Source organism: Emys orbicularis, chromosome 3 (assembly GCF_028017835.1).
Source record: "Emys orbicularis isolate rEmyOrb1 chromosome 3, rEmyOrb1.hap1, whole genome shotgun sequence".
In the NCBI taxonomy this organism is placed as follows: Eukaryota; Metazoa; Chordata; order Testudines; family Emydidae; genus Emys; species Emys orbicularis.
In genome coordinates this window covers 211,829,373-211,847,488 of record NC_088685.1, presented here as the reverse complement: position 1 = coordinate 211,847,488, position 18,116 = coordinate 211,829,373, and the positions used below count along the sequence as shown (strand labels likewise).

Below are 18,116 nucleotides of genomic sequence, written 5' to 3'. Positions count from 1 at the left end.
ACTCTGTATTCAAAAGTTATTGCATTATAGGCAGACAGATAGGAATGCCATTGAGTTGAGTGTAAGACCTTGCTTCACTCAGCCAACTGCAAAATCAAGCACTCAAAAATTAGGAAATGCCAGAATTGATGTGCAATCTTATTTCCGCCCCTTCATGTGTGTGTGCTTTGTCATGATACAGTCTCACCAGATTCCTTGTCCCAATCTACTCCTGTCCTTCCCCCCCAGTTCAGTTTTTGTCCCTCAACATTTGACTCAGATTTCTACCTCCTCTACGTTGCTTAGATGCCAGCAAGGGGTCATTGAGAAGGAGGGTCTCTGCTCTTGGGTCTGGTCCCTGGCCCAGATTGCATGTGCAGTCTGGTCAGCACTAAGCTGTGAGAGGATGGAGTATGCTCAGTCACTTTGTGGGGATGGGGCATCTTCAGAGATTTTGCCTGCAAACCTCTAACAAGTCTACTGAGTATGTGGAAACTGATTGATTAAAGTCCTGTAACTTGGACGTATTTGGGCCGATTTTCATTGGGATAGTAAAAGGTACATCTTTGACACAAAGGCTAACCCTGCCAGATTTCAAGTTCCTGCTCCAAAGCATGAGGAGCGAGAGCTGATCAAAGAACAGGTCTCAAGAATTTTGTAATGTCTGCAAAACAATATATTTTCCCCAACCGTTTTCCCAAAAAGTTTCCCTGAAGTTTGGCAAAGTTATAAGCAATTGAAAAGGGGGGTCTTATAATGGAAAGAGTCAGGCAACCTTAATCGCTGCTACCAGCTCCACTGATCTATCACTCTGTAGTTTTTGTCACATTTTTGTCAGCTTATGGAAACATTTAGTTTCAATGCCTAGTAATGTCCTTAGTGTATAATAAAGAGTTATCATCCTTCAGTACATTCAGTTCTCCCTGTGCTCACAATGAACTGTGCCTTGGAAATATTTGGGGATAGCGATTTCATACTTTCTCGACCTTGACTTTGGTGACCAGGCTGTTACTTCCACTCCTGACTTGGCTTCCTCTAAAAATGAAAGTTTTTTTTTTCCCCTCTGTGAGGTGCTCCAAAAGTGATTATCCTCAACGTAAGTCTCCACATACAGATAAGGTTGTCTTAAAGGTGACTTACAAAGTGTTTTTGAGTATTGTCACATATTCAGTTTGAGAGACTTTATCAATGAATTAAGAGTAGTTTTCATATCTAGAAACTGAACAAGTAAGATTAATAAAACTTGTAATTGAAATGTGAGGTTTTATTTTGGTACCAGGGAACAGATGTTACAAATACTCCTGCGAATAACAGAAGGTGTCATGCAGAAGCCAAAGGATAACCAAGTAAAGGACATGTTTGCTCAAAGCTTGGCAGGATTACTTTTCAGGGTAAGTGCCTTTCTTTTTGATAAGAAAATGTAAAACTGAAATTGAGTGCTATTTTTGTTCTTTTAAACGTGTTTTCAAAGAATGGAAAGTAAATTTCAATGACAGTTTATTTTATATCAGAAGTGGGTTTTTCATGATATAATTTTATGCCATTCAAAAAGGTATAGTTTTATTTAAATATTGCACTGTATTACAAAAAATACTATCTATAACCCATAAAATATTGACTCTTGTTAATAGTACAGTTTAGGGTATCAGGTACTCTATCCTTTGTAGAATGTAGCCACTAGAGGACGACTTGAGCAGGTCTGTCAGTCTGTCCGGTATACTTGTGTATTTTAGTAGGCAGACAGACCTGCAAATGTTGTATGTTGTTGTTACAGGATCTGCTTTTGTTACTATTGCAAGGTACAGGATGTACTCAAAATTTGCATTTCCCTTATGTTCACTGATCCCTTATTTACATGTGCTGGGTAGGTTTTCTGTTGTTTAGTCATCATGGTAGTTTATTGCTTTCTGTTCATTTTGCCCCCTTGTGGTCACACAATATTTATTTTCATATGAACTTAACTTGGATACTTTAATAAAATAGCATATAAAGTGTACCACAGTCAAGACATGCCCCTTTTGTAGGACAGCTGTATCTTTGCAGGACTACTCTAATCATTGTCTCTAAAATCTGAGCTTTTTGTAATTGTTTCCTAAAGGTAAATTAATATCTAGCGAGCCAAAATGCTGCATTATGCTGAACCAGAGAAAAATATTCATAAGTCATCTAGTAAGTAGTTACATCCTAAGGTATAATAAATATCTAGGTCTGTGCACTGTGTATCTCAGAGTTTTTATGTCTAGCATTATGTTCATCCTGAGCTTGTGTGGAGGAGCTTTGCACCCTGTGCTTTTTGTCATGCTGATAATTCTCTGTATCAATGAATTATTTCAGGTTTCATAAATAAAGCGTGTTACGAACAAGTGTAGAATTTTTCAGCAAGTTCATATGAGTCATATTGGCAACCTAGGAGCTATACTCCAGCTTTCATAAATTTCCTTCATCAGTAACCTTCACAGTTATTCACTCAGCAAGATCCTTGGAAGTTTTTGGATTGATGAAAAATTAAAACATGTACTGCATAATTTTTAGACAAAACAAACAAACAAAATCCCAACAGTACCACCCAAAATAATTAAGATGGATATAAGGTGAAGAGTATGTGTCAGTAATTTACAAGTAAAAACATTACAAGGATGTTGTAATTAACCCAAAATCAAGCATGTATAAACCCAGGAAATTCAAAATTGTTACACTTAATAGAAATCTAAATACATTAAGGTGAAAAATGAGTTAAATCACCCAAACACCGTTAACTCTACCATATTGTGACCCTAAGCAATAACCATAATGATGAGGATTAAGTCATTTTAGCGTTTGTTGCCTCAGGCTGCGTAGATGAAACAAATTTTTAAAGATGTTTTATTTTTCTGTCCCTTGTGACATCATTGTAGGACAGAGTTAATTTTGTTTGGGTGCCTTACCTGTGTATCTTTATACACAGTTGCATGTTACATGTCAGAAGCTATTCGAGATTACAGTCAGTCACCTCAATGTGAATAGGACAACTTTGTCTTGTGTATAAATTGGTCTACTTGGACTCCTAAATTGATGGATATATGATGTATTTCTGTTTCTAATTATTTCAGATTTAGAGAATTCTCTGGTATCAGTCATTATTTAAAGTGTTTAGACACCAAATTGGTCTATGTATATTCCTGGATTTACAAGCGAATTGAGTGACCTATTCCTTCCTAAAATGATGATGAAATTCCACCATCAAAGTAGTAATCTTAACTTCCTTTTTAAAAATAGTCTTATAGGAGATTGACAATAACATTCCCCCTACCAATTATGTTTAATTTCTTTTTAGTAAGAAATTTTCCTATAGCTTATGAAAGTAATTTAAATAGCACATTGTGGCACAACATTGTGTGTACCAGCATCTATAAAGTTTCAGGATACTGTGATTCTGTTAATTTCTTAACATCATTCAAGTTACATCCAGTAAGCCAAATCAAGTATTTTTCTAGAAAAGAATACAAGCAGAAGGGGAGGAAAACTGAGTCAGAAAATTTAATGGAACTATACTCAGAAATCAATAGAAAAAAGAAAATGAGGAGGAGCTGGAAAGGAATTTTTTTCTGTGATATTTTTTTCAAAAATCATAACAGAACACGTATAAAATAGATTGGTTTTCTTCTTTTTGAGTACACAGAAACATTGCTCAAGACAAAATATAAAAATAAATGTAACCTTTTATCTTCTTTTAATCAGCATCCTCAGCTTTGAAAAGTTGTATCTCTAGCACCACCTGCTGGCTATTATATGTTCATTTTCTGCATAGACTGTGCTTTTCCATTATAATTTTGTTCCAAACTATACTTTCCACAAACTGGTTAAATTAATATCTGCAATAAAGAAAGGGTTGCTAATTATTAACTGATGTCACAGTAGAGCCACATCCAAAAAACAGTACCGTTGTATAAATGTCTGTTTCATATAACTTTGCATTTAATTTCTAATGTAAACGTAATTTATAGCAATTTTTTTAAATGACTGTATTTAAAAAAAGTTCCATGTTGGAGTTAAAGGTTGCTGGGGCCATACTAGCATCTCCAGCCTTTAATTGTTTATGTTGTAATTAGATTTCTTAAATGGAATAATTTAATGGAATTTCTTAAATGGAAAGTAATTATTCGTCTTTTCTTCTTTGAGTGACTGTGCATGTGTATTGCACTTCTGGTGTGCATGCTCCCCAAATTCTTTTGGCCAGAGAAGTGTCCATTGAGGCCAATCCTGTGCCCTGGGTGCCATTGTATCTCCCCCTTCCATCGGAAGGCATAAAGGGCAAAGCAGGCTAAAACAAAGTCCCAGGGGCTCAAAACTTGTCCCTCCTGTGATGCAGCTATTTCACGTAAGGCACATGCCTGATAAATGCTCAATCTGTCATTCCTTCTCCAGGAGGACACAAAAGATAGGAGCGCTCTATGAGAGCCTCCTCAGAACCAGAGAAAACACTCCAACGAGGGCCGAACAGGTTTCCATAGTTAGTGCTCCTGGAAGTGGCAGCTCAGATCCAAGACTCCAAGGCTCACAGTTCATCAAAAAGTTCAGACCCTTCAACAATCAGAGCAGTAGGGAAGCTAAGTCCTCCTCCACTCAGTTACCTGAAAGGGGTAGGAACGAATGTTATTTCCACAGCGAGTGCAGGCCGAGGTTACCCTTAGTGGAACCTATTAAAATGGGGCATAAATCTCCTCACTACTCAGCCAAAAGGTCTAAATTGAGTCCCTCCGTCACCTTGGCAAAAACCCATCACTGAGCACACTTGGTAGCCTTTGAGACAATGTTCCGCACTTCACTGATCCCAATCTCTTGGTACTGACATCACCTCACACAGTGCTGATGACACGTGCTCCTTAACTCCAGTGCCGAACCCATTGATTCTCCCAGCACCAACGTTCCTGGCACCCACGTTATCTTCAGGACTAAGTGATCTTGCGGTGACTGCTCAATCTGAGTTACTATGACTCTCCTCAGCTCTTAGTGCCCTGTATCATTACTGTTACGGTATCAGCCAGCTCTTCAGCTCTGGTGGTGGGGAAAGAAAGACATGGCAGTCTCTTTTCCTGTAGAAGCAGGGGGAAGGAAGATAGAATCAAGTGAAAGAGGGGAGCTACTCCTTCCCATTTCTACATTCCATGGACAAAAGTCCTGAACCTTCCCCCTCTCCCACACAGAATTAAGCCCTGATGTGCTGCTGAAATAAGGGGGCATTATTGCTGCAGAATTTTCTCTCTTTTTATAGTTCTTTTCTTGTTAGCTGCTAAACTCATTTAACTCCCATGAAACCATGTTTTCTGTTTGTAGTTCCTCATAATTTTTCACTAACAGCCTCAGGAAGTGGCAACTTCTGAAAGTAAAGAATAACAGAAGGAAAGAAAGAAAACTCATGTTAGTGACTGGAAATTAAAAATGTGATGATAAGCTGTTTCAAAAGTCTAAATTCTCTTGGTCTTTGGACATGCATTTCCAAATTTTTAATTCTGTACTTTTTAGAAATGTACAAAATGTCATTGCTTTCCTATTTCCCAGACTCTTATTGTGGCTTGGATCCGAGCAAATCTGAGTGTTTACATTTCTCGAGAACTCTGGGATGAGCTGCTCAGCTTACTGTCTTCCCTTACTGACTGGGAGGAGCTGATAACTGAATGGGCCAACATCATGGATTCTCTAACGGCAGTGTTAGCAAGAACGGTGTATGGAGTTGAAATGACAAACTTACCACTGGATAAACTAAGTGAGCAAAAGGAAAAAAAACAAAGAGGCAAAGGTAAAGTCTCTCTTCTTTAGTGTATTTTATGTTAAATAAGTTAAGATACTCAAACTTAGTTGGACTATATTAGATTTTCAAGTGTAACTTAAACATTATGGTTCTTTACACATTGTAAAGATTCATTTGAAAAAATGCACTCCATTTTACTTTACTTAGTATTATTTCACGCAAAAATATTGAGCATTTGCATTAGTAAGATACTTATACTGATCTGTTTTTATAAAAACTTTTTTAAAAATGTGGATGGGTGTTTAGGGGCTTAATACCAGTCTCCGCTGCAGTAGTAGGAATGGAGCATGGCTGCTTGTGCTGGAATCTGTGCATAGCCACCGACACTAGAAATCCTCTTCAATATAATTTAATTTTATTGCATTTTATTTTAATAAACCTGTTTAAGTAAGGGTCTGGGGGTCAGTGGAGGATTTTGTGTGCAGTCTTGTGAATCTTCGCACTGCTTTCGTAGCAATTTACAATATTTAACTAATTGAACCATCTTAGTGAACATGGATAGAGCTCTGTGAGGTAGATAAATGTAATTCCCATTTTACAGGTGGGAAAACTAAGGCAAAAAGACCCAAGGTGAGACCCTTTCCATGCACCAACCCTCTTATGCTGGGTAAAAAGGCCAGAGCAGCATAGAGGGCCTTATAGGCCTATAACTTGCCAGGGGACTATTCACGGCACAGGCACTATGGAAGATAGCCTTAAGGCTGTCCTGCAAGGACTTTCTCACAAGCCAGGGGTCAGGGCTGACACCAGGAGGAGCATGTTTTAGGGGGGCAGGAATACTGTGCTGCAGTGATGAAGCCCATAGGGTAATCCCAGGAGGTTGCCATAATTTAGGTAGACCCCTAGGTTTGTCTAAGTTACACCAGAGGCCTCTCTAGCTCCCGAAGCAACTTAGGATCAGGAGAGTGCAAAGGTGACTTAGTCATCTTAGCATCTCCTCCCTCTGGGCTGCAAGGTCTTTATTGTGTCTTAGAGGTACAGCACAGAATTTCATCCCTAAGATTTGCCCAAGACAATAAAGAGAGTTAATATTAGAACCAGGATTAAAACACAGGAATCCCTTACTCTCACTTCTGTGATTAGTCTGCTTTACCAGGTTGCTGCGTCTAACTCTATTGAAATGTCACCAGGTGTGGGCAGAGGCCTCACTGGTAGCTCAGCAGATGAGCCAGTTCAACTGCAGGCAGTTAGCCAGGGAGAAGCTTGCATTGACCTTACACGCTTAATGACAGTACTGCCCACCCCTTACCTCAAGCCATTATTTGTTCTGGGGTCTCCCTCAAAAATCAGAGGTCCAATTTCACAACTCCCAAAGGCCAGCCCTGGGTGATGACCATGAATAATCTGAGATTCAGAAAAAATAACTAACAAGCTTTTAGATCTAGTGATGAGTTTACAGTTTTCTCTGCCACCTCCATAAAAGGAATAGGGTTTAGAAGCATATAGACCAAGATTATTAAAAAATGGGTGTCTAAAGTTAGACATCTAAATAAGTGGCGTGATTTTCAAAAATGCCAAGCACCCACTGAAATCAGTGGGAGGTACAGGTTCTGAACTTTAGCACCCTTATTTTTAAATTTGGTCATAGATTAATCTTAACACTTAGACATCCTGAAAATCAGGGAATTGGATAGGGGGAGCAAGGTGGACTGTCAATGCCAGTGACTTGATTCTTGAATTTAAATTAAGGAACACTCAATACAATGCGGTGTTATTGTAGAAACCTATTTTGACTCTTGATTAAGACCTGACACTTTGAGTTCTGGCCAAGTGACAAATTACTGTACATGAAAATAAATCAATTTAATGGCTCAACTTTCAGTACATCATTCTATGCCGATGACACTATCTATAACTATGTTATTTGAGAAAATGAATAGAAAGAAGAAACAATGGGAGGAATTGTACTACATGAGCTTTGTGGTACAACTTCTCCACAGTTGACATCTCTTAAATTATTTTGAATAATATTTTTCTGCCAAAAATAATAGGTTTAAAACGTGTCCCATTTTAGTTCCTTTTTGTAGAAACACTTAACTCTATGTAGTAAGCATAGTATTAATTGTAAATGTTCTAGATTGATGTTGCTTTTGCTTTCTTTATCTCAAAGGTGGCATCTCAGATCCTCAAAAGGCAACTACAGTGGGACGATCATTTTCATTAAGCTGGAGAAGTCATCCTGAAGTTGTGGAACCAATGAGATTCAGGAGTGCTACTACCTCTGGAGCACCAGGAGTCGAGAAAGCAAGAAACATAGTCCGACAAAGAGCAACAGGTTAGGCACTGGCTGCTTTAACATCTTAATTGTAAATTGAAAGATCAACATTTATAAAACTGAAATTATTTTAAAAGCTACTCTCGTGACTTTTAATTAGGAATAAATGTTTGCAAATTTGTCTCTAAATCTTTTTCTTCACTTTTCTTATACCTTGAAAGAGAGGTCAATTTTATTTACTTCAGGATCCTTTTAGTCAAACATACTATGATTATATCAAATAGGAAAGATTTATTGATTACTGAGGTAGGACACAATGATTTAATATTTTGTTGAGTATTTTTTTTAATGGGCTAGATAATAAAGAATGATTGGCTAAGTATTGTGAACTATATAGATATACTATACTAATGTATTTGTTCAAGATAGGACTTTTTAGCCAGCATGACTACCTTTCAGACATTTAGAATAACTTTTTATAAAAGCAATAACTCATGTCGTCACAGGCCACTGTTCCCAGGAAAAGTCAGCATTCACTAGTGAATCAAGATACTTTGGCTTCATTCCTTAAAACTTTGCTCAGACTTTCAAGCATTCAAGTACTGGTACAAATACCCAGATTATCATGTCCTTCTGATGTTTACATATATTCTGTGCAAAAAAATCTGTTAGTGTAGTATTAAGATATTGTATTTTCTGGCTTTAAAACTGTATGTGTTCACAATAATCTTTCTTGCTGCTTTTACCAGATCTGAATTGTAAAACACCCTTGGATTTTTTTGGTGAACGATTGTGTTTGAAAATATTTTAGTGTATTCATTATGAATAGGTTCTTTTATGTATATACTAAATTCTGGACTACACGACTTAGTATATGGTAAATATTATATAGAGGTGTAGAAATACTTTAAAGTTTCATTAAACAGTTATAGTACCTGTAAATTAAGCAAGTAAAACAAGAAAATTAATGAGAGGTTTACAGACTACTAGGAAATATATAATACCTACTATTGGGGAATTCTCTTACTACAATCAATTAAAAAGTGCTGCAAAACTAAGCCATTTTCCATAAAATAGTGTATTTGTATAACTGTAAAAATATCAAACAGTTAATAAATAGTTATGGAATAGTCTATCATTTTTACAACCTAAGAAAAATCTCTTATTTTAATAATTCTAAAATGTCATCTTTTCATGAAAATATTTTTAAATGATCATTCTGTATTTAGTCGTACTTAACATCCATACCTATATCCCTTTGTATACTTTATTACATCTTACACTTTCTCAATATAGAAACCTTTTTAAAATTTGTTTTGTGATTTCTCTAAAGTGAAATATACATCTGTAGCACAAGTTTTCAAAAATGGGTACCCAAATTAAGCTCTTAAATCCATATTTTAGGTGCCTGAATAAGTTACCTGATTTTCAACAGTGCTGAGTTCCCAGCATTTTTGAAAATAAGGCCAAGTAAATATGTACGGTAGCTCAATACGTATATACAGTAGCTCGGTGTTCTCCCATTTTCTTTTTCTCTGTTTCTTCTATAAAGAAAGAGAAAATGAGAAAAATAAGACGAGAGTGAGGGCAGGTCAGGGAGTGAGGATGATGGAAGAGTCTCCCTGAGTCCCCAGATGCAGAAGAGAATACACGGTTTTCAAACACTCCAGATAATAGATTGTCTTTCTCTGATTTGATGGTCACAAGTGCCGCTCATTCCAGTTCAATGGGCCATCAAGCAGCAGCCACAGCAGATGTTCATTACTGCTTTTGAGTAAGGGATATTCCACTGCACAGCAGCTCTCCTCATTCATAACAAATGGGTATCTCATTGTTGAATTTGGAGACAGTCCAGTATTGTTGCTGGAGGCTCCAGGACTAGGCCCTGCCCTCCAGGTCAGATCACCAGAAATTCAGTCTCTCATAATAGAAACAAGTTGGTGGTTCAATTTCTCCTAACCACTTTGTTATAACTTCAATTTCTTCTTCAAGTAGTGTCCCTATTAGTGCTCCATTCCAGGTGTGCATGCACTTCTCGAGCCCTTGATTGGCGATTTCTAGCTAGTTGTGCCTGTTCATCCCATGCATGTGCCCTGTGCCTCCTCGTGGCAGACTCTGAGGCTATAGAGGAGGGTGTGGAAGAACAACCCTCAGTTCTTTCTCTACAGCCTCGGCCTGAGACACAACACTAGTGTGTCTGCCTAGAGCATACGTGGCCTTTCTCTTTACTTTTTCTATTAAAGTTAGTTTAGTGTTGTTGTTAGTGTTAGTATATTTAGTTTAGGTGAGAGGACTGTTTTCTCTCTTCCTCAGGGAGACTTGTCTTCTCTTAGGGGGTGTGCCTGGTTTGCCAGGCTTCAAATGTCTCTCCTGCCGGGAGGCTATGCCAGTGAGCGATGGAGACTCCAAGTGGCTCTGTTGTCTGGAAGAGTCCCATATTTCCCAGAAGTGCTCCTTTTGATTAGTCCTTAAGTCCAGGGCTAGGAAGAACAGGGAGATAAGGCTCAGACTTATTGGCAATGGAGCGTTTCCTGCAATTGCCCTCTGAGCCAGGTCAAGAGATCACATCCAGATTTCAGCAGCTTACCTTACAGGCATCCATGACTACAAATGGGAGCTGGACCTGCAGGTCCTCCAGGACATATTCCGGAGATGGGGACAGCCAGAGATTGATCTTTATGCCAACTCCGAGAACAGGAAGTATTCTCTCTTCTGTTTAAGGGGAGGTCTGGGTCCTTGCTCCCTGGGGGACACCCTCCTTGTTCCATGGAAGAGGAGTCTGTTCTATACCTTTTCTCTGATGCCCCTAATTCCAAGGTTGATGAACAGGATCAGGCAGTCCAAGGCCAGAGTTATTTTCATAGTACCTACCTGACTGAGACAACCTTGGTACCATTACCTGCTTTAGCTCCGAGTACAGCCACTGATCAAGCTCCCGACAGTTCCCCATCTCCTGTCTCAGGATGTGGGTCACGCGATTCAGCCCAACCTGGTGGTTCTACATCTCAGAGCCTGACTCCTGAAGGTTCTCATAAATAGAGATTTCCTGCTCCAGAGCGGTGCAGCAGCTGTTATTACACAGCGTGACATCTGCCTTCACTGCTTACCTGCAGAAACAGAAGAGATTTGTCCACTGGTGCGGTTGCTACCTCTGGTCTGAGTTGGTTCCCCTTTCCTTCATCATGGATTACGTGCTGGATCTGAAGACCTCCAGATTATTCATCAACTCAGTCACGGTTCACCTGGCTGCCGTACCAGCCTTCCATCCCCCAATGGAGGGATTCTCCATTTTTGCTCACCCATATCATCCAGATTTATTAAGGGTCTGCATAATCTCTTCCCCCACAATAGAGATATGTAGAGTTGCTACCTGATCTTCAATCCATATATTTTCAGAGCATTACACCCCACTCCATGCCATCAAATACGATGTGGCACTCGGCTCTGTGATACTATCTTCAGTTCTAGGTCCTGTTCCAAAGGCAAACCCGCCTCCCCCCTCGCTGCCCCCCGCGCCGCCTTTTCCTCCTTCTGGGGATATTGCTCAGAAGTCACAGAGCCACTACTCAAAGAAAAAAGGAAATGTTACTCAACCTGTGCAGTAACTGTAGTTCTTTGAGGTGTGTGGGTTCTTCATTACCTGCTCTCCTTTCTCTGTGCTTCAGTCATTCTTTAGATGATGACAGAGTAGAAAAAGAACTGAGTGTAGTTCGCCTATGCACCCCTATATAAGCTTGGTGTCCGCCACGAGGCGGGACAGAGTGAGAGTATGTGCTGAACAGGGACTGCTAGCTAGAAATCTCCAACCGGGGGCTCAGGAGGCACATGCAGTGCACACAGAGGGACACATCTTGAAAAAATCCAGTTACTGCACAGGTGAGTAACATTTCCTTTTATTCATTTCTATGCGGTAGTGACTTCATTTCAGCTTCTAATTCTGCTCTTCCTCTCCTCAGCTGAGGAGTCACTGGAGCATTAAGGCTGTAATCTTTTGATTCCTTCAGTACTGCACCCATCTCCCTCTGCCCCTCCCCTAGTCATTGAGCAAAGTTCAAGAGCTTTTCAGGAACAAAGACTGCTTTAGCCAAATTCAAGTTATTGGGCTCGATAAAGGGGTAACTGGGTGAAAATTAATAGTCTGTGATACACAGGAGGTCAGACTAGATGATCTAATGGTCCCTTCTGGCATTAAACTCGGAGACACTGTCAGTGAAAACACACACGACTCTCCCAGGAGTGGAAGCCAGTTAGTGGTTTGCAGGGAACTCAATAATAAAAATTTAAAAAATCTTTGCCTTCAAGAATGGTAGGTACTGTACAGGGTAAGGAAAGACTATTTGGTGGCAAGCAAGTGGTTTGTTTTCTAAGGATATGAATCTTGCTTTGAGTGTGAGATGTCTGAGGTTCACATTCTGATTGAATTCTTGCAGCCATGTGCAAAATATTTTTTCTTGGCTAACCCTACTGCAGTTTTATAAGGGGGGAAGTATGGTGGAATGTACCCCTGGATTCACACCCTGCACCTGATGTAATATTCTTTGTACAGGGCATGCCTTGTGATGTATCTTTTGAAAATTCATAACTTGCTGATCAGTAATATCATGGTAAAATGCAGGTAGCAACATTATATGTAAATTTATTAACATAATCTGAAATCATGACTGAAATGCATTTCCTAGATAAGTTTCAGGAGTAGCTAAAACAGTTTCTCAAAGACAAAAGGCAAGCTGATGCCCCATCTAGGTGTTAACAAAACTGATGGGCCACCACCTATCAAGTGGCCATTCTTTGGCAAGGAAGGGGACAGGGACAAAGAGATCTGCATCTTAGCAAAGAAACAGCATGAGGTCTCCTTCCTCCACCAGATTCCCTGTCTCTTGGTTCTCAGCTGGAAATGCTTTTCAAAGAGGGACTGACACTATAAAAAGAAGGGGTAAATATCCCAAGACACCTCTCCCTCCCTCCCTTTCCACCTCACTCTTTGCACCTTAGAAGACAAAAGAAGCAGCTGTTGGACTATGGGGGAGCAGTCCTGACCTGAAATATTTAGTCAGTAATGCTGCTGGAGACATGTGGTGAGCAACTTTGTTTTAAATCTAATATAGTTTAAGTTAGGCACTAGAAAGCATTTTATCTTTATTTTTCTTGTGACCATATCTGACTCTAATGTCTCATTACTTGTACTCAATTAGTTAGTACATTTGTTTTGATGTTTTATCAAGTTAATGTGACTGGGTAACTCCATGTAAGGTCCCTTAAAGGAATAATGGACTTAATATATTTGAACTGTCCAGGAGCGGGCTGGAGGTTAATGCTGCAGTGCATTATAATGGGCAGTTGGAAGTTGAAGCCTCAATTGCCAAAACTTTAAACAGAATCATTAGTATAATTTCTACTGTTCAGGCGCACTGTAGGTTAGTTGCAAGAGCTTCATGGTGTGGGGAGAGTGTTCCTGTATGCATAGATACTGTTGTGGAGGAGGAGGGATAGTTCTGAATGTCACCAAGGCATAGGCGCCGACTGTGTGGGTGCTCTGGGGCTGGAGCACCCACAGGAAAAAAAATAGTGGGTGCTCACCACCCACCAGTGGCCCCGCTGATTAGCTCCTTCCCCTCCCTCCCGCTCGGGGGAGGGGCCAGAACAGAGGTAGAGTGGGAAGAGGTGGGGTAGGGCCTTGAGAGAAGGGGTGGAGGGGGGCAGGACTGGGGCGGAGCCGAGTGGCAAGCAGCCCTCCAAAATTGACAGAGTCAGTGCCTCTGCACCATGGCTGTCAGATGAGGAAAAATTCTCCTGGAATTGGATGATTTTCTAACCCCGCAGACCCAATAAGGAGTGCTGGCATAAGGTTGAGAGTGCTGAAGGTGTTCTATGGGCAGTTTAATGTTTTTATAATTTATGTCAGGGGCACCTGGAGCCTTGAATGGATGCCCCTTTTAATTTTGTGTATAAATTTAAATAAAATCAAAGTGGGGACAGACTTTGTACATGATTCTGAGGCACACAAGAATGTGCTGTATGACCGCTGTGATACCAGAATCTAGATGCTTTTTTTTACCAAAGGTGAACTCCTCTTTCCATGCGTTGCAGAAAATTGTCTTCCCATCTTTCTCCCTCAACCTACAACTTAGGCTATGGCATAATCTAGATGCTCCTAGAGCACTAAAAATATACTTCATGAGCATCAAATTAACAAGGAGGTCAGGCTCTTTGTCTCCTTCCACCAGAAGTGCTAAAAATGGACTTTGGACGATCAAATTATGCATCACAGAGGCATACAATGCATCATATGAACCTTTTCCTGATGGAATCAAGGTGTACTCCACAAGGTCTTTGGTGACATCATGAACAGAAAAAGGTTTTGCTTCCACTGAGGAAATCTGCAGGGCAGCAACAAGGTCCTCTGTTAACACCTTTGTTATACACTAGAATGTGGACATGCTATCCTCTGCAGAGGCCTCCTTCAGAAGGAACGTGTTGCATGCATTGGTCCACAAACAGCTTGCCAGTTTGATACTTAATTTCAGGGGGAAACTTTCCCTATCTCAGTCTATTTCTGTTCACTGGTTGCTCCTTCCCATACACCTCAGAATTGTGGAGATGGTGGGGCTGCAGAATGGGAAATTTCTTAACAGATCATTTCCTTTCTGCTAGCAGCGTCTTCCACATTTCTACCTTTCCCATATGGCTTCTTAGCCAAGGGACAAAATTTAATTTTTATATTTACAGTTTGTGGGCTGCTATACATAGTTTACTGGTTGGCTTTGAAGTTGTTGTTGCATGTTATATTCTCAGAGTTTGTACACAATATTGGAATGAATTGTCTGGTGGCAAGCCAGAGAAGGGGCATGGCCCGCACAGACTGTGTTACAATATTGAACTGCCTCCAGAACTGCAGAGAGGAGCCCATACGTCTCCGAATTGTGAGAGACAGATAACAGAAAAGAAATTATCAGGGAAGAAATTTCCCATTCGTTTAGTTTTGAGATGCACACATTGTTGGATATATTTCTCTTCTGTTTTCTAATACTCCTAAGTATTAAAGATTTGGGATAGGTTAGACTGATGGCACATCATAATTTTACAGAGTTACTGAGTAAGATTTAGTAAGATAACCAGTATGTTAATTGACAAAATGGATTTATGGTAAAATATGGTATTGTAATATTTCACAATCTTGTAAATAAAAAAAACCCATGCTGATTATTGCACATTTATTATGTGGCAATTTTATTCCAACACATTCAAACCTTTACTGTATGGGAATTCATTTTTATGTAGGATTTCTGAATATTTATGTTAAGGAACTGTTTCAGATGTATGTTGCATTTATTTTGCCATGGCACTTAAATAATATCCTTAGAAAAATCCCTATATTTTATTGTTCTTCTGACATAATTATTACTTTATTTTTCCCTGGAAGCTAAGCGAAGCCAGTCTATCAGCAACTGTGTTCATCTTTATGAGGCTTTGCCAGCCACTAAAAGTGTACCTCTTCTGCTTCACACTGTGAGCTCTCTCTTACCTGGTATCTCTTACACTTCTTGCTCTCACAGACTTTCAGGTACTGTACTTAAAGCCATCTTGTATCTAAATGTTCTTTATATTTTTTAAACTGCTGTTGCCGGCTTTTTCTGTCTCCTTAATTATTCTAGTGCGTTAGTATGGTTTACACTGCACTCTCTGTCTCTCCTTATCTTACAATTAATCAGTAACAACTTCTGTTGTTAAAGCAGCATTTTGTAGTCCTTGGGAGATATTTCCTCTTTAATCATAAGGTTATCTCATGTTCACTATCAAATTTTGTTTGGATGGTAAGTACTGATATTTAAATAATTCTAGTGATTTTTATTTTTGGGTCACTGGAACTGTACTTACTGTCAAAATGGGGCACCATTTTGAGGAAGAGGAGAACAAAACCTTTTTAAATATTTCTTTTTTGGAGTAGTTTCAGGGAAAATATTCCTAAAACTATTTGAATGATGCTTCAAAACAAATCATGCTGGAAAAATCCAGCCAGCCATGGTTTTCGACAATAAATCCCATTCACTATCAATCTAACAATGAGGTCACACAAGTTAATGCTAATTGTAAATGTTTGCCTCTAAAGACATTTTCCTGGGGATCCTGATTTCAGAAACAAAAAAACTTTCTATCTATGCTTCTTATTACCAACAAATTATTTAAACATACAAGGCTTAGACAGTATCATTTTCTGTTTTTGTTCAGACGTTTGGGGCCCCACAAACTATTCTATTTTATACACTTAAACATTAAGGATTTATCTTGACCTACAGTTTATTTAGGTATGTCTTCCTTTGTAACTAAATTAAAATGTATCTGAATTTAATTGCCTTCCCATTAATTATATAGACTGGCTGAGTCATGTAATATCTTGTATTAGATGAACTTTTGTTGTTGAAAGATACAAGCTTGACCACTCCATTGAACTAAAAATAGACCCATTAAGTTAGTGCTGGAGACCTAAGCTTTATTTTAAATAAAAATGTAAATTCTCGCTTTTGAGAGGCCTTGGCATGTAAAGCAACTAATAGAGTTTTATCAATGTGAAATTTAGGATATTTTCCATTAAAATTGAAGTGAATCAGGCAATTCATTTATAAACGAACACACTCAAAGGTGGGGTGGTCAACAGAGAGTGCGGAGAGGGGAATGTCTTCCTTTTTTGCTGGTCCCCACCACAATCCCCTGCTAGCCCCACTGCTCCCTTCTGCAGACTGCCTTTGGTGTTCACTTCATGTAGACTTTAGGAGATGTGCAGGAGGTAGGCATGGAGAGGGGCAGCAGAACAAAGGTGCCAACAGACAAAGGTTTGAAAGGCATAGTGGAGGAGTAGGGAAGGGTAGGGGGAGTGGAGAAGAGTTGTGTTGAATTCTCAGGGATGGCCTTGAATTGTCCCTCAGTGAGTTGAAAGCTTATGGAAAGTTCAGTGTACCTTCTATGCTTGTTATGTAATATTGTTTGAAGAAACCAGAGCTTGGAATCAATGGTGTAATGTGTATTTGTCTGAACTAAGATTCTGAGTAGGGTTTTCAAGGCTCCCAAGGAATTGCCCTAGCAAGAGACCAAAACATTTTTAAGAGGAGAGGAAGTGTGCATATGTGAATCATTGGATACTTGTTCTGATGAGTCAGTTTTGATAGGATATGTTTGCTATCCCATTGGGATATTTTCTAGGAAGGAGCTGGATGCTAGCTTAGGCATGGCAGGGAGCATTAACTAGCATCACTGCCAGGCCTGTCACTACCACCACAACAATATGCTAGGACCCATGACTTTTCAAAAAGAATCATCTCCACAATTGTGTTCTGACTAACTCCTGAGATATGAACCTAAGGTTCCTGCTGTCACTCCTTTGCTTGTGTGTTGTTTTCCCTTTTTCCCCACTTGACTCCTCATATGTCTCTCTTCTCTTTATCTGTTTGACTTCAGTTAATGAGACTTCAGCTTAACCTGCCAGGACAAGTCAAACTATTCAATCTTTTGCTATGTCCAGAGAGGCAAGATAAAGTGATACCATAGTTCAATTCTGGTAGTTGTTTGCCAGATCCTGAAGAGGCTAATAAGGTTGTGTGCTACTCATGTTACTTTTCCAGCAAATGAATTACAGCTGTAGACAGAGACCGATGCTGAATTTTGCTGTGTTTGCTATCCTTTTCTTTCTCCACCTTTGTGTGCTTGTCTTGTTCTGTCTTATGAAGAAACATGATCAGACTTTAACACCTAAATCCAAGAGCTAACACTTAAAACTGAGTCACCATTTTTCCCAACAAGCATATTTGATATCATCTAAGAAACTGTCAAGAAGGAGGTTTTGCTGTCTTATAAAGAGAGAAGGAATGAGAGAGAGTATGTTAAAGTTATGGTTTACATAATTTTTAAAAATGCTTTAAATCTCTAAACTTTTTTCTTTTTGTATATTTAATATATATTGAACAGACTTTCTGAAATTGGTAATGCAAAACAAATTTCCTGGCAACATAAACCTGAACCAAGTTAGTGTTGTTGTTGAGGCAGTTAAATAAATAACAAATAGGTAACTTAAATTTTTTAACATGCTAAAAACCCTATCCAGTCCCCACCACAGCAGATAGTATTGCTCATACTTAACTAACC

At 39.2% G+C, this 18,116-nt stretch overlaps 1 protein-coding gene across 1 annotated transcript in view; it reads left to right on the top strand.

Annotated features, from left to right (window-relative positions):
* Positions 1-18,116, top strand: part of RALGAPA2 (Ral GTPase activating protein catalytic subunit alpha 2) — a 291,897-nt gene that overhangs the window by 74,119 nt on the left and 199,662 nt on the right. Inside the window, exons 14-17 of the mRNA XM_065401648.1 lie at positions 1,259-1,370; positions 5,518-5,755; positions 7,878-8,042; positions 15,403-15,543. Coding sequence (XP_065257720.1) covers positions 1,259-1,370; positions 5,518-5,755; positions 7,878-8,042; positions 15,403-15,543 — 656 coding nt within the window. The remainder of the gene's footprint in view (positions 1-1,258; positions 1,371-5,517; positions 5,756-7,877; positions 8,043-15,402; positions 15,544-18,116) is intronic.